The following is a 15165-nucleotide window of genomic DNA, read 5'->3' as shown; positions in this document are numbered from 1 at the left end:
TATACCTTTGGGCCTGCCACCCAGCTTCTTACAGTATTTTCATTTAGTGCAAACCTGTGCTTGCTCTGCACAGAGCTGCCAGCATTAAAGTAATTTCCCAAGAAAGCCCAGCAGCTTTGACTACATCACAGGGTGTCCCTGAGTTTTAGACTGATTCTTTTTGTAACCTTTCTGATAACCCAAAATTCTGATAAACCAGTCATTCCTGTATCTATGAATCCATGCAGAATAGGTTCATCTCACTTTGTCTTAAACTGGTGGAAAAAAGACAGACACCTTTGAGATGCAACTCATCCCATTTATTTTAGAGAGAAGTCTTTCTCCACTGAGTGGAGAGGAAACATCAGTGGCTATCTTGGATTACCGGTATTCCTTTAGGCTTTGTGAAGGCTGGATGAGCGGTATGCCACCCTAGGCTATCCTTTACAGCTGCAAGGTTATGGATAGAGAGTTCTAAACTCCAAAACATAAGAATTATGTTCTACTTTTTTTTGCCCTGCTGGACCTGTTGCTTTCAGACTTGAGGCAAAATAAACATAAACACTTTAATTAGCTGTTCATACCTAAAACACTATTCCTGGCAATTCCAAAACACTCATCCTCCTGTATGCATGCCTCCCCAGCTACTAGAATTAAAAATTTAACTTTCTTGTCTTGATCAGTGAAGATCAACTGTATGTGCAGGTCAGCCCTTGTTTTCACTCACTCCCACATTTATTTAAGAGTTTTGTTTGGGAACCAGCAGATGAAATTATTTGGTGCTCTTCACATTATATTTAGGTTTGGTTTGAGTGCTACTCTGGTCAAACATTAGTTATGCTGCCTATTTAGATGGATAAATAACATCAAGACCACATACACTGAAAACTAGAAAATAGTTGTTAACTCAATTCGTGTTTCCTGAAATCAACTTCTGCACAAAAAGCCTCTGTCCTGGATGCTAATTCATGCCAAGACCATAGTACATCAGTCTTTTCCCCTCTGTAGGTGTGCCTCTGAAGTTGTTGCAGATAGATTAGCTCTCTGGAAAATGCTATAAACCAACACAGTCCCAGGAACAAGGTGACCTTGTCCTCATTACATCCATTATTTTTCCAAAGAGAAACATTGTGGTGCAGAGCCCTGAATCTTTGATATGATGTTTCCTAATACTGTACTTCTTTTCAGGTTAGGAAAAGAGCTGTCATCCTCAAAGAGACATCTCATATGTCACATGTCTTTCCACTCAACTCACACACCAGCATTTTGGTTTGGGTTATTTGTTTACCATTTTTCCACATAACATTTTCAAAACTTAAATAAACTATGTTGCCCTTGTGTATAATGATACAGATCAGTGTAAAATATTTGCGTTATGTAGGTCACCTGTTCAAATCTATCTGTAAAATATTTACATTTTGTAGTACCTGAAGACATTTATTTATGAGGAAAGCCTTCAGAATATTATACAGACGGAGTTATCTCTGGGGAAGGGATATTCTGAGACAGTCTATTTAAGCAGAGTGTAATCCAAATAGTGAACAAAATTAGTTTTTCTGTGGAGAAGTTCATAGATATACAGTTGCTGTGACAACTGCATTTGGCTCTGAAAAGGGAAAACAAATGGCTCTTTGTAGATTCAAGTAAAATAAATTTAGTGTGGTTGCATAGAAAAATAGTTTTTTTCCCTCTAGTGTCAAATAGCCCTTCTGTAGCAAGCTTCCTTAGCTTCTCGTTTTAGACTTCAGGGGTTTCTTATCCCTTTTTTGAAAAAACAGTATATCTATTGGAATTACAAAGGGTGAGAGCACCTCCCTTTCCCTACCCTTCCCATATCCAGAGCATGACTTTGTGTTCCAAAATTCTACAGATTGCACCCTAGTTGCAAAATAATAGAACCAGATTTCCTGCATCTAAGTAGCATAAAAATGCAAACTTATATTCTTAACTTCATCAGATCATAGAAGACTGAGAAAAGTGGGAAAGAGCTGTTATTATTGGTCTGTTGGGAATGCAGTATATCAGGTCTGAAATGCTTGCTGTGTCTGATGTGAGAGATAGCCAGGGTGATTTTTTGTTCTGTTGACAGTCGGAGAACCAAGTAGATTTTACACCTTTGGTATTGTATATCCTTTATCAGCTCTCCGCTTCCACCACTTGTGCATGCACATCCCTCCCACGATCAAACAGGCCAGTGCAACAGGAATCATTGCAATGTGCCAGGACAGACCAACAGCTGGAAAAGTAAACAAATTAAGTGTTAGAAAAACAGAAAAAAAACAATGAACTCCCAGGAACATAGTTATCTACACTCATGTTGGAAGAGGAGAAATTACAATAAAAAGGATGTCTGCAAGTTCACCTTCCAGCAGGGCTTATCACCTTTGAAATGAAGAGATCTATTGATTGGGCATTCTGGAAAATGTGTTCATGAAGATAGAAGGAAGGATTGGAAAACCACAGAGAGTGAGAATTTAAAGTTCCATCTTTTGCATACACCCAATTTTCTGAACCCCTGATCAGAGCAGCTGTGTGCTTTCTATCTTAGTTTGTTAAAAGCACAGACATTCCAAGCAGGAAATCCAAGCACTGTATGGGGCGGGAATACTTAACAATTAGTCCGCCCTCGAGTTATGTTAATAATTTTTTCCTACAGAGCAGCTTATAAATTAGTAACAATCAACCCAAGACTCAGAACTTCTTCCTAAATGCAGCTAATTTCCAATGCCATTGTCTGTCTAGACCATTCTGGATTGTTCCAATGTGTACTGCTTATTCTGTAGTTATTCCTTTGTAGCTCATGGAAGACAAGGGCAGCACATGATCCAGCAAAATGAGTACCAATCTCTTATAGGGTGCTGGAGTGAGTCATAACTGATAATGAAGTCTCAAAGGGTTCATGTGCCTTTCAAAGACAGTGTGAGCAAGCTTTGGTGATTCACCAATGTCATGCAAAGAAACAATTAGCATTGCTTCACGTTGTTTATACAGCTGGTTCTTGGCCAATGGTTTATCACACTGCAACATTAATTGTGCTGAGTTTAGGTCTTCTCTTCCCATCACTAGGAGCCAAAATAACAACACCCATCATAATTTACACTTCTTGTTATTTTGGCAGTAGTCTGCACATGAGGAAAAGAAACACTAATCATTTATTCTGTAATTGTCTTTTTTTTTCTCTACTTGAAGAACTGGAAGAGATTTGGCCTTGCTGCAAAGACAGTCTGCCAGTAGTCTCACTGGAATACTTATTTCACAAAGTGTATCTAAATTGGAGTTTTAGCTTTTATCCAATAAACAGATATACCAGCACAGACAGATCCTTATCCCTGCATAAAAGGCAGTAAATTACCTACAGAAGGTGCATTTTGTGAATAGGCTGTATCAAAGACTATAGGTGAAAGAGGCAATCAGATTTTCCTCAGGCAGTAACTCTAGCCTCTTACAGCATAAACAGGATCAGATGATAATTTAGCATTACAATAATAATAAAAATTATCAAAAATAAGCATAAAAATAACTACCTTCCTGCTTGACTCTTGTTGGCAGTTCTTGGTATCCATATCTGTTCTGGGCCAGACAGGTGAAGTCTGTGTAAAAGTCCACTTCTTCAACAGAATCAAAAATCAGTGGTACTTCAATGAAGTTCTCACCATTTTCTACAATTTCTCTGGAAGAATAAGAAAGATTTAATGTTAAGTATTTTAATAAGATAGCTTTTCTCTATTTGATGTGTTCATTATAACAGCACATTGCAAGAAAATGCATTGGATATTGGTTTATTTCTGAACCAGCCCCTCAGCATTCAAGGATGCCCGCTGTCTTCAGCCCAGTTGTGCTAATTACTTGAGTCCCAGTGGGCACCCATCCTTCCTATCACCTATCCTGATGTTTTTGGAGTCTAGAGGAAAAAAAAGACCTGGATTTGTCTTGGAAAAATAAAGAAAAGGGAGGGGAAAAAGGCAAGAGGAATTCTGTGTATCTCTGATACATTAGCATTGTGCAAGGACCTAATTCCTTCTCTCTGCCCACCTGAAGTTAATTCTTACAATCAGCTGGAAGAGGACATATGGAGCACATAACCCTGCAAATGTTCTCTGAGAAAGCTGAACCACCATTTCTATCACATACTCAAAGCCAGTAGCTCAATATAAGAAACTGTGCAAGAAGTTTCCAGCTAATTTCAACATGGTTATTTTAGTAGTACCACTATTTGAAAGTGTTTTTTTAGCTGGAGTCAAACATTGTCCCTTAACATTTTAGTCATTACCAGAGCAGTTGTCCATTATGTGCCTGCATTGCACAGCAGCAATCCCTGGGTGCTCCTCTCAGGAGCTCTTCACCAGAGATTTCTGCAGGGAATTTGTTTTCCTAGTGGCATTTGAGCTGTTTTGTCATGCTGCCATAATGAGGGCTTCCAGCAGAACTGGGGTGTCTCACACACTGTGGGTCCTGCAGGAACCTCATCTGTCACTATCAGTGTGCTTGTGCAATTGTATGATAATATATAACAGCAATAATGATAGTAGTAGGCATAACAAAAAATAAATTTTAAAGTCTAAGTAATAAAGTATAGCTCTATTCTAAAGCCTGCAGAGACTATACCTGCAGTACATTTTTATGGTTCCTGGCCACAAGTTCAATGCATTTTCACTTATCCGTATAAACAAGATCAATTTCTCCAGTCATGCTGTGGGGAATGGGAAAACACCTAAAGGCCTGGGCATTCAGCTGAGTTCTTATGTAACCTCTGGCTGCAGCATGGCCAGGCTGTTATCTGGCACTGGTGGCCACAGAGTGACAAAACCATCTCACATCCATAAGAGTTAAAAACTCTTGTCCCTCAAAATACAGATGTTACACCCCCAAACTCTGTTGGAAATGGCCCCTAGTCCATGCTAAACCTTAATCAATAGCCAGAAGCCCTTTGGGAAGGTGCTAGCTGATGTGTGACCAGTTTAGCAAGTAACAGCAGAGGCAATGGCATCCCAGAGCCAAGGAACCTTCTAGGGTCTGTCCATCAGTACAGGCAGAGCCACCAGGCAAGGGTAATGATCTGTTTTGGAACTCCAAGCTTCATGAAACAAGAAACTAAACAAGCTGATTTGGTACTCAGTGAAGAGACTTCAGTCAGAAAGTTTTGTTCACATTTACAAAAACAGTAGAGATATGCCCAGATGAAGTGAGTTACTCAGGTAACTCATCAGAGGTACAGAAAGTAGGTATCCTTCCCTTTCCTAGTGGGAAAAGCCTTGAGGTATATAGCTATGAGGCAGCTGAGAGAAGGCTCGTCAAGGCTGGGGCACACTATGAATCAGTGCAAGAGGATCCTGTTTCTCTCTCCCACCAGCATTCCCTTCAGCACTACCCTAACATCTGTTCTAGCACTCAGCAGGTGTCTGTGTGAGACAGTTTAACTCACTAATGTAGAAAAGAACAAGTTTAGGGGGGGAAAAAGTGTTATTTAGAAAACAAAACAAAAACCATCAAACCACTAGATAATTTTCTGTTGTCTCAGTGTATTCTGAGAACCTCATGAGTCTCAGGGAGAGAACACTGCCACTTGCTGGCATGGGGTAAGGAGAGTGGTAAGAGAAGCTCTGGGAAGGATCAAGTCTCCTTGCTTTCCACTGCAGTCAGCCCTTACAACAGCTCAGCTGCTCATGAAAATGTGCTTAAAGATTGTCTCAAAGTTGGCTCATTTGCAAAATGCGTGCACAAAAACCAGAGATAAAGCATTTATTTCATTAGCTGGTTGGACTTGGGGGTTTATTTGCCTGCCTGCCCATTTTTTTCCTCAGCTCTCATCTTCACTTCAGATCTGTCCATTTCCCATTTCATTACCTGGCACTCAGCTGCACTGAGAGCCCCTGTAGCACTGCAGGTTAGAACAATAAGCACAAGGAAGCACTTTCAGGCAGACTTACTGTCGTTCCCCCTCTGTAACTCTGCTTTGTTTATAAACCACGTCAACGCTGCTGTCATTTGCCAGCCATTCTACATCAGTTTGGAAATGGCTGCTCAGCCCAACAAACACTTTGCAGGGGAGAGTCATCTTGGAGCCTGTCAAAAAAAAAAAAAAAAAAAAAAAAAAAATGAAAAACAATTTAGACACATATGAAGAACTACTCTTTCTTTTGTTGAAAACCAACAACTCCAGTGGGAGATCCCACACACGTCAAGAACCACTACTTTCAAAACTGAAGTTAATATCCAGATTGCTTTTGATCCCCTGCTCCTTGGCAGCAAGACCCTTCAGTGTGGCAGTCCTTCCCGCTGCCAACCAAATAATTTCCCTATTGCAACACCTACCAGCCCTTGCACTAAACACATTCCCCAGAGGCAAGGCTGTGTCCCCATGGCCTTGCCCCTTCTGACATCGTGCAGCCCAAAGGGCACTGTGTGATTTACCCTTCTGCAGCAGCTGCATTAACCAGCAGCACAGCTTCAGAGATGCTGTGGGTGAGGACATTCAGCTGAAGGTTGGACTTCCAGGGATAAAGTGATTTTGCAGAATTTCTGAGATTTTTAACTGCTATAATTACTGTAACTCAGGAATAAGGCGATTTCAGACTGATGTGTATCTATATTATATGGCAGTATATCTATAAACCCAGAAGACAGCACCTGGTTGTAGACATCAAAAAGCAAAGAATACCCCAGAACCAATCCTCAACTAATATAATTGACATCAAGAACCTACAACAATTTATACCAACAAATCACACAATAAGAGGACCTGCTCTAGTTTTTCTTTGATTAACATGATTGGGCCTTACCAAGAGCAGCTGATGTTGTCTTTTGGGCTGGATACACAATTATCGGGATAATTCTCTTCTCTTGCTCTTGGCAGAAAAAGAGAACAGAGTCAGTGCTAAGACAAGAGAAAATGTGGGCATGGCCTCAGAACCAGAAACACGCCACTTCACCCAACACCTCTCCCAGAAAAGATTTGATTGCTAAAGTGGCCGAAAGCAGAGATACCGCCGCTGCATGCCGGGGCCCCGCGGCTGTGGGGACGGGCGGGACCTGCTCCCAGCGGGCCTCAGGGACGGCGGGAGCGACGCGCGGCACGGGCGGCCCCTGCTGGCCGCTCTGCGCAGCAGCGCCCCGGCCGCCTCCGTGCCCGCTCCGTGACATCCGGCCCCGCTCCGTGACACCCGGCCCCGCTCCGTGACTCGGCGGCCCGGCCCCGCTCCGTGACACCGAGCCCCGCTCCGTGACACCCAGCCCCGCTCCGTGACACGGCGGCCCGGCCCCGCTCCGTGACTCCCGGCCCCGCTCCGTGACTCGGCGGCCCGGCCCCGCTCCGTGACACGGCGGCCCGGCCCCGCTCCGTGACACCGGGCCCCGCTCCGTGACACCCGGCCCCGCTCCGTGACACCCGGCCCCACTCCGTGACACGGCGGCCCGGCCCCACTCTGTGACACCGGGCCCCGCTCCATGACATCGGGCCCCGCTCCGTGACACCCGGCCCCGCTCCGTGACTCGGCGGCCCGGCCCCGCTCCGTGACACCCGGCCCCGCTCCGTGACACGGCGGCCCGTCTCCGCCCCGGGCCGCCGCCGAATGGCTCCGAGCTCACCGAAGGCCTCGGCAGTGATACGCCGCCTCCTGCCCCAGGACATCAATTGTTCGTTTAACAAGCGCAGGTACCTGCAGGAGGGAGCCCCGTTCTGCCAGGGGTGCTGCGGGAGCCCCTTCAGGGCCAGGACAAGCACTCCCTTGGCATGAAAGGCTGAGCATGAGCTCCTCTCAAGAATTTTATTAGCGAAGAAGAGGTTTTCTTACGTGCTGTGATGTTTTAATGTATCCGTCATTGAATCATGGAACCACAGAATTGTTTGGGTTGGAAGGAACCTTAAATGTTCCTAAAACCTTTCCGAAAAGGTTCCTAGGACTACTGGTTCCAACCCTCCTGCCATGGGCATGGACACTTTCCACTAGACCAGGTTGCTCAAATTCCCATCCAACCTAGCCTTGAGCACTTCCAGGGAGGGAGGTGGGGGCATCCACAACTTATGTGGGCAACCTATGCCAGTGCCTCACTACCCTCAGAGTAGAAAACTTCCTCCTAATAGCTATTTTCAACCTGCCCTCTTTCGGTCTGAAGCCATTCACCCTTGTCCTGTCACTTCATGCTCTTTTAAGAAGCCCCTCTCCTATTTCTCTTATAAGCCCTCGTCATGTACTGGTAGCCCACAATTCGGTCACACCGAAGCCTTCTATTTTCCAGGCTGAATAAACCAAATTCTCTCAGCCTTTCCTTGTAGGAGAGGTGTTCCATCCCTCTGATCATCTGATACTTATACTTACCAACAGTCTCCAGTTGAATTCTCCTGGTGATTTCATATGCTACACCTTCAAATGGAAATGACATCTTGCAGGTGTAATACCCCGCATCTGTTGGTAGCACAGGTGTTATGATCAGAGACCCTGAACCTTTCAGAATGACGAATCTTTCATTCTCTTCCAAAGGCTGAGCATCCTGGAGAAAGGACAGTAACTGGTGTTATGACTCAGTTAGCTACACCCTGTGTAACTCTCAGACAAATTATCTCTGTCTCTCTTTTATTAGAAGTTCACTTATCACTGGGAAATCTGAGCAGTTCTGCTTTCCCACCAAAGCATTAGTTCTTTTAATGTGTATCCATCTCTAAAATGCCATGTGGCACTACATGTGTGAAGTGTGAAGAATTGCTATTTTAAGCTATCGATAATGTGTGCGCATAGATCTTCCATAGTGCACATTTTAAGATGGAAAACATATAATAGGCTTTTCCTTGAGTCATCTTAAAAACAATCACAAAAGATTTTAGTACCTATGGAGGTTTTCATAATGTTATCCATACATATCCATGTGTATGTATCCCTACTTCCCATACATGACCACAGAAGTGTAATATTCTAAGGCGTTCTTTAAAGACAAATACTTGTAATCATGCAGGATTTCACATAACTGTTACTTACCCTGTAAACTATTAGAAATTCCTGCTCTGTATCCATAAGGCTCTGTTCATACATGGTCTGGAGACCTGCTAGGAGAAGTTAAGTTCCTCCCACATGAAGGTGGGGTAGCTCTTTCTTACATTTGTAACAAGAACCATATTGAGGGGGCAGCCTTTCACTTAGATAAAGTGGGTTAAGTTCCCACTAATGAAGGGATTCGTGAGCAGCAACATTTTGCTGGTATGGTACAGATCATAGCCTAAGTACTGCAAGCCAGCCTGTATCTTGCATCCTATGGTAAGGCTACGGCTGCACCAGGCAGAATGTGTGATCATAGTGGGAGTGTAAATAAAAGCTAAATCGAGTTATTACGGAAATGGAAGAAGAATCCCCTGCTCTCCAGTGTGAAATTGAACAGCCAAAGATGTTGCATTTGATCTTAGAGGCAAAACCAGGCTTGCCTACTTGAAAAGCAGCAAACTGACCAGTTAGGCAAGAGAACACTCCAGGCATTATTTAATTCATCCAGTATTTCCAAATGGTGTATTCCAGTTGATTAATGAAAGCTACCCCACCTGAACATGGAGGCAGTATCCCTGGGAGGTCCTACTTTATGGGATTCACTAGAGGGGCCATGAAAAGAAGCACAGTGTCAAAGAGAAGGGCCTGATATCAGGTGGCATGCCCTGGAGTTGGGTAAGTAATCTAACATTATAAAGAGTTGCACTGCCTATGAGAGCGTAAAATATGGAACACTTCATTCTGTGCTGAGTGTACCCCAGAGAACTTGTCTTAAAATGTATACATCTGCCCCAAAATCCCAGTATATTACACTATGCTAGTGACTTAAACAACATGATGTTCAGGAGAAATGTGCACAGTTGGGATGAGGCTGTGCACAAAGAGGAAGTACGTGTTCTACCTTGTACCACTTGAGCTCCAGGCTTGTCCTGTTTGGTGTAAAATCCCACAGGTCAGGACAAACAATCTTTCCAGAGGTGAAAGTGAAGAGGACCTGGGGATAGGCAATCTCCCAAGCAGCTGTTTTCTTCACAACTGTGAGGTGAATGGAGACCTCGGCACAGTAGGAGGAGTTCCTGGTGACAGAGCAGGGAGAGGTGAGACCCCAAGAGTGATGAGAGGAACTCAAATAATGCCCTTGGTTTCCTCCTGGCTCCATTTCCCTCATTAACAGAGGCTAAGACTATGATCACACCAGGCAGGATGCTGGAAAACCACTGGTACTGTTCTTTTCACACAATCGAAACATGTTGCTGACACATTTGCCTCAAGACCTTCAGTCTTCTCTTTTCTTTTTAGTACAACAAGTTTCCTGTGTACCTTTAGGCTGCAGCACGATTTTAACTGTGTGAGGAAGGGGAACATGTTGACCTGAACAGTAGCAGATGTGTCATGAACCCTCCCCCATTCCCTTGGAAGAGGTTTTGACTGTGAAAACCCTAATGATTACATAAAAAGCTTAAAGCATGATTACAATACAGCTGCAGTTACTATTGCACAACCATAGACATTTTCTGCAAGTACATGTAATTTTCTGTAGCAAATAAGGCATTCTGCCTTTGAAAGGTTTGTAATATTCAACTTTTCTTTCTGGCCCCAAGTGGCAATCGTTTCCAGTCCCACGGAAGACCATGCTGGGAGAGACAGATGCTTAAATTCCACCCTTTACAACCTTTGGAACCGTGCTTCAGAGATGCCTTTACTCAGGGCAGTGCATGATCCTTGAAGGTGCCAGTGAAGCCAGGGAGGCTGGGCTGCCACCTCCAGGAGAGCAGCTGTGGGCTGCAAGCAGGCAGACTGACAATATTGCCAGGGCACTGTGGCCATCTGTCGTGTACAGGCCAGATGCCCAAATCCAAAATATTTTTTCCACAGAACACAGAAGCAGAGATCTGTGATAATTTGCTGCTACCTTCATTTTACAGAGTTGATAAAAAGATCTGCTGCCTTCCCTGTGGGATAATTTGTAAAGGAAATGTAATTTGCTTGTGCTTTATTAATCATGTAATAATGTTAGCAATGAAGTTACCTGCTTGGCTCTTGCATGTCGTTTTCAAACAAATTTCACAGCATTTTACTAGACTCTCAGAAACACTGCCATAATGTTATATATTGTCAAAGTGAGGCAGAATAGTCCAAAAAGAGGATTTAAAAGCACTCTTGAATATCTCAGACAACTATTCTGCTCTAGAGCATTCGCAGCCTTTTGTTATTTGGGCTTCACTACCAGTATCTTCTCTTCTGCTCCACAACTGAAATTGCTGCTGAGACTTGGGGAAAGGCCAACCTGAGCATGATTTCTCAGCTTGTCCATCTCTTCTACTGCTGACACACATCCCTCACAAGGTGTGCCATGCAAGCAAGGAGACCTTGCTGTCCACAAGCAGCTCCAGGGATGTAGAGATATGTTCTCCAGGATAAACCCCGGAGCTAATTGCCAGAGGTATACTGAGAGGCCGGCTGGCAGCAGGAGATGGCAGGGGACAGGGACCTGGAACATCTTCAGAAGTTCAGGCTCTAAGGGTGATGGGATTTTTTGCCTTCCTCAGTCCTTGATGAATCCAGACCCTGGCATCTCTTTTGACATGGTACAAGTGTATTGTCAGATTGAAAACACGGAGAAAAAAATTACCAATATGGCTGGAAAGAGCCATGGCTAACATGGCTCTGCAACACCAGAAGTCTGGTACTAGTCTAGCAAATACACACTGTGTCTCATGAAAAGTCTTCCAACAAAACCAAGTCAATCAAATTCTGGTTTAAAATGTGACTCAGAAGAAGAGTGAAGACCAGGGATATGGAAGAGAGAAGAGGAAAGGCACTGCAGAGCCACAACGCCTTATATGTGCTTCATAAGGCAATCTGAGGTGCAACGGCAAAGCTGCTGCCTGCACTGTGTCCCACTGATTGGCTGAGAGGTAACTAGAAAAAACTCTGCATACACTATTCTCCTATATGATTGCAGCCAAAGTGGCAGTCCTGTGTCACCATTTATCCAGGTTTCAGTACTGGTAACTATAGGAGACACACAACACACTCTAAGGGTCCTGACTTCCCACATTTTTTCTCTCTAATAAGGTCAGCAAGGAAATTATCTTATCCAGAAATGCTCTGAATGTAACTAGAGTTTAGAATCAAGGTAATGCATTTAGACATAGTCATTTTGTTAGTGAACTAGATTTTCTTTTAAATACCTACCTTCTTGTGCAGATATATACTCCTGAGTCTTCTAGCATCACTGGTAAAAACCAGAGTGCATTTCCTTTCGCCCAGATTCTTGAATCTTCATCTCTTCCTGATATCATGGTGTTTGAACCATTTTTATACCATGTGATATTAGAAGTCAAGGCAGAGAAATCCAAATGTTTGTATCTGGGGGAGGGGCATTTCAGAACCACAGGTTCTCCATGCAGTTCATAGAAGTGTTTGATAAACACGGTGTGATCTGAGCAGTTCTCTATACAAATCAAATATTTTTACGTTACTGTCAGAGAGGAACATTTAAAAGAATGGTGAGGGAAACAAAAGAAAAAAAGACAAATACACTTACCTGTGTTTTTGACTTGCTGAAGTCTGAAAGCAGGAGCACCTACTGTGCACGTCACCAGGACAAAGAAGAGCCCATGCATTTTTTTCAACAGGAAGTCAGAAGAAGAGGGTCGGAGGAAAGTGTTTTGAAATCTACAAGGAAGTTTATTACAAGACAGATTATATAATCAAAATACTCAACATTATCTAAAGAATTAACTGCTGTTTTTCTCACTGCAGACCTGGGGAGCTTTGGTCCATCCTCAGTGAGCAGAAAGGTTGTGTCTCCATCCCTAGTTTATGGGAGCTGAACTGTGGAACCAGAACATCTGGCTTGGCATACACATATCACTTCTAGCCTTTCCCTTTCACTCCAGAAGATGAAAACAGCATACCACAAGATGCTGATGTCCCCATAGCTTTTCAGAGCAATAGCTACAGGTGGAAACATTTACCTCTGCTTATTTTGCATTAAGATGTGACTGAGGCACAGGTCAGCTGCTTCGAGTGAGCTGTAGTGTAGTAGCTTGGCTGAACACAGGAACAAAGTAGGCCAGCTAGTGTGAATCAGGCTGCAGGAAAACTTCCTGCTACAAGCAGACCAAGCTTTCTTGTCTCCAACAAATGTTTCTGTTGGGACAAAAAACATTGACTCCCATGGCATGTATACCCATCTTGATGGTGGTACACAAGTTTTCAGCATGGACACTATTACCATCTGTTCTAAACAATAAAAAGATAAGGAAAACCCTGAACAACCTGTCCTGAAAATCAGACAGGGTGGCTGCTAAGGGAAAACAAAATTTTCCTCTGCCAGTCATTCATCAAGTGTCATCTGTATGGACCTGACATGAGCATGGCAGTGTCTGTGTACATCACTGAATGCTTCTAATCTGCCATGAGGCCTCAGCTCCTGCTAGTCAGTTGATTGATCATGCTTTACCTTGGTGTGTCATGGGCAAAAATATATAAAACATGCTGGATAAAGGAACTAGTTTATACTCCGTGTAAGGAATTTATGAACAATCCAATACACATGTCCACATGATACATTTCCATTTTATATAGAAATGGAAATTGCATGCATTTAACATTACCTTAAAACTATGATGAATATTAAATGACTGTACAACTATTTCAAATCAAAACCAAAAATTAAATATTTCTACCATATAACAAAGCCATATTCATTTGGGCATATTTTTGTATCCTGTCATGCTCATACTTCCAGCATGGTTTTAATCCAAATTTCTTCCTGTTCTAGTAGATATACTTACCTGACATCTGATAGTTTGACTACAATAAACTGTTTCTAGATTATTGTCATCTGTACAACACCATAAAACCAACCTCTTGCTCAATAACACTCTTTCATAACCATAAGTCATCTCCCCTACTCTTAGGTCTGCACAGGTTTCCAGGGAATTGGTATGGAGCTCTGGCCTCTCTCAGCTACACCTGAACCAGGTGCTAGAGGCATTAACAAGCCCCACAGTTCACATTGATACCCTGTAGCAGGTGAGTTTCTCTCTCTTCAGAGCCTTTGCCTGACAAAAATTCTTGGTTATTCTGTTCAGAGCTTTCTGGTCCCTTTGGTTTAGTAACTAACAATCTCCATAAGCCATTTGAGGGTTTAGGGAAGGTTTTCATTCCCAAATTTCAATCAGATTCACTTACCTGTGTTTCTGTAGTCTTTCATGCATAAGCATCTCACAAAAAGAAGCTGTCAGACTGAAAATTCCTGATGAGGACCTTATATAGGGTTGAGCTCAACACACAGCGGAAACTTGTTTCTCATTGCCAAATAAGATTTGTGTCAAAACCAAATAACGTTTTAGACCCAACTTTCTTTCCTTCCGTAGAGTGAGGATAAGTGAAACAGAGGCAGACACAGAGAGAAAATATGTGTTTGGATTTCCCAAAAAAAGAGGAAGTGACTGCTAAATATATGACTAATCTTCCCCTTTTCTGACGAATGGTAGCTTGCATACATTCATGTCTTCACATGACTATTTCACACGCTACCTCAAGTAAAAATTTTCACGGGTAACAAAAGGTGCACTGCAGCATAGTCAGCAGCTAAATAATTGCAATCATCACATTTTGTGGTTTATCAAGCTCTTCATGGACAACATAAATCTTCTGTGATTTCCCAGATCCTGGGTGAATCACAAATGTGCTGATTCCCCTTTCCTCTCATAACATCCATTTTAGTGTGACAGCCTGCATTCAGGCTCTCTTGCAATGGGGTATGAGGAAATAACAGCTAGAAGCAAAGTATGGTTTCCAGGCTCATAAGGAGGAGTAAGAATAGGATTATGAATTGTGGCAATTTTGGCCTTTTAGAAGAGGGTAATCAAGTGAGGGACTGCAGTTCCCAGATAGACTAATATCCTCAGATACATCTAAGATGGATCAACAGTTTTCATCAGATTCCTTCAGAAAAGTTCTACCCTGGCTGTCTTTTTATCCAGAAAATATCACATGCAGCAGTATGAGGACCTCAAGTATCAGTTGTTTATCTGGAGGTGCAAAAGTCTTGTTTAGAATAACTCAGGAAGAAAGGAAAGATACAACAAGAATTTAATTATTTTTTAGTAGATGTCTGCTGAGAAGGCCACGCTGTTTTGCGGTTAGCTATCACTGAGTATTTATAAACAGAAATGCAAGTCTAGCAGCTATATATATA

The 15165-nt window shown here is 42.9% G+C and overlaps 1 protein-coding gene across 2 annotated transcripts; it reads right to left on the bottom strand.

The window, feature by feature from the left end:
- Positions 1-277: 277 nt before the first annotated feature.
- On the bottom strand, positions 278-14963 carry IL1R2 (interleukin 1 receptor type 2). Of its 2 annotated transcripts, XM_030278697.4 has the most exons (10): positions 14154-14963; positions 12932-13106; positions 12499-12629; positions 12147-12405; positions 9850-10024; positions 8295-8466; positions 6759-6824; positions 5907-6042; positions 3504-3649; positions 278-2215 (listed from the first exon to the last, which is right to left on the bottom strand). In XM_030278697.4, the coding sequence occupies exons 1-10, from the start codon at positions 14173-14175 to the stop codon at positions 2088-2090; spliced, it is 1410 nt and encodes a 469-aa protein (XP_030134557.4). In that variant the 5' UTR covers positions 14176-14963; the 3' UTR covers positions 278-2087. The 2 variants fall into 2 exon arrangements, with proteins under 2 accessions (XP_030134557.4, XP_030134565.4); XM_030278705.4 differs by lacking the exon at positions 12932-13106 and having other exon boundaries at positions 14154-14373.
- Positions 14964-15165: the final 202 nt, after the last annotated feature.

Source organism: Taeniopygia guttata, chromosome 1 (assembly GCF_048771995.1).
Source record: "Taeniopygia guttata chromosome 1, bTaeGut7.mat, whole genome shotgun sequence".
NCBI lineage: Eukaryota > Metazoa > Chordata > Aves > Passeriformes > Estrildidae > Taeniopygia > Taeniopygia guttata.
The sequence above is the reverse complement of the archived record's forward strand: the minus strand, read 5'-3'. Positions and strand labels throughout refer to the sequence as shown.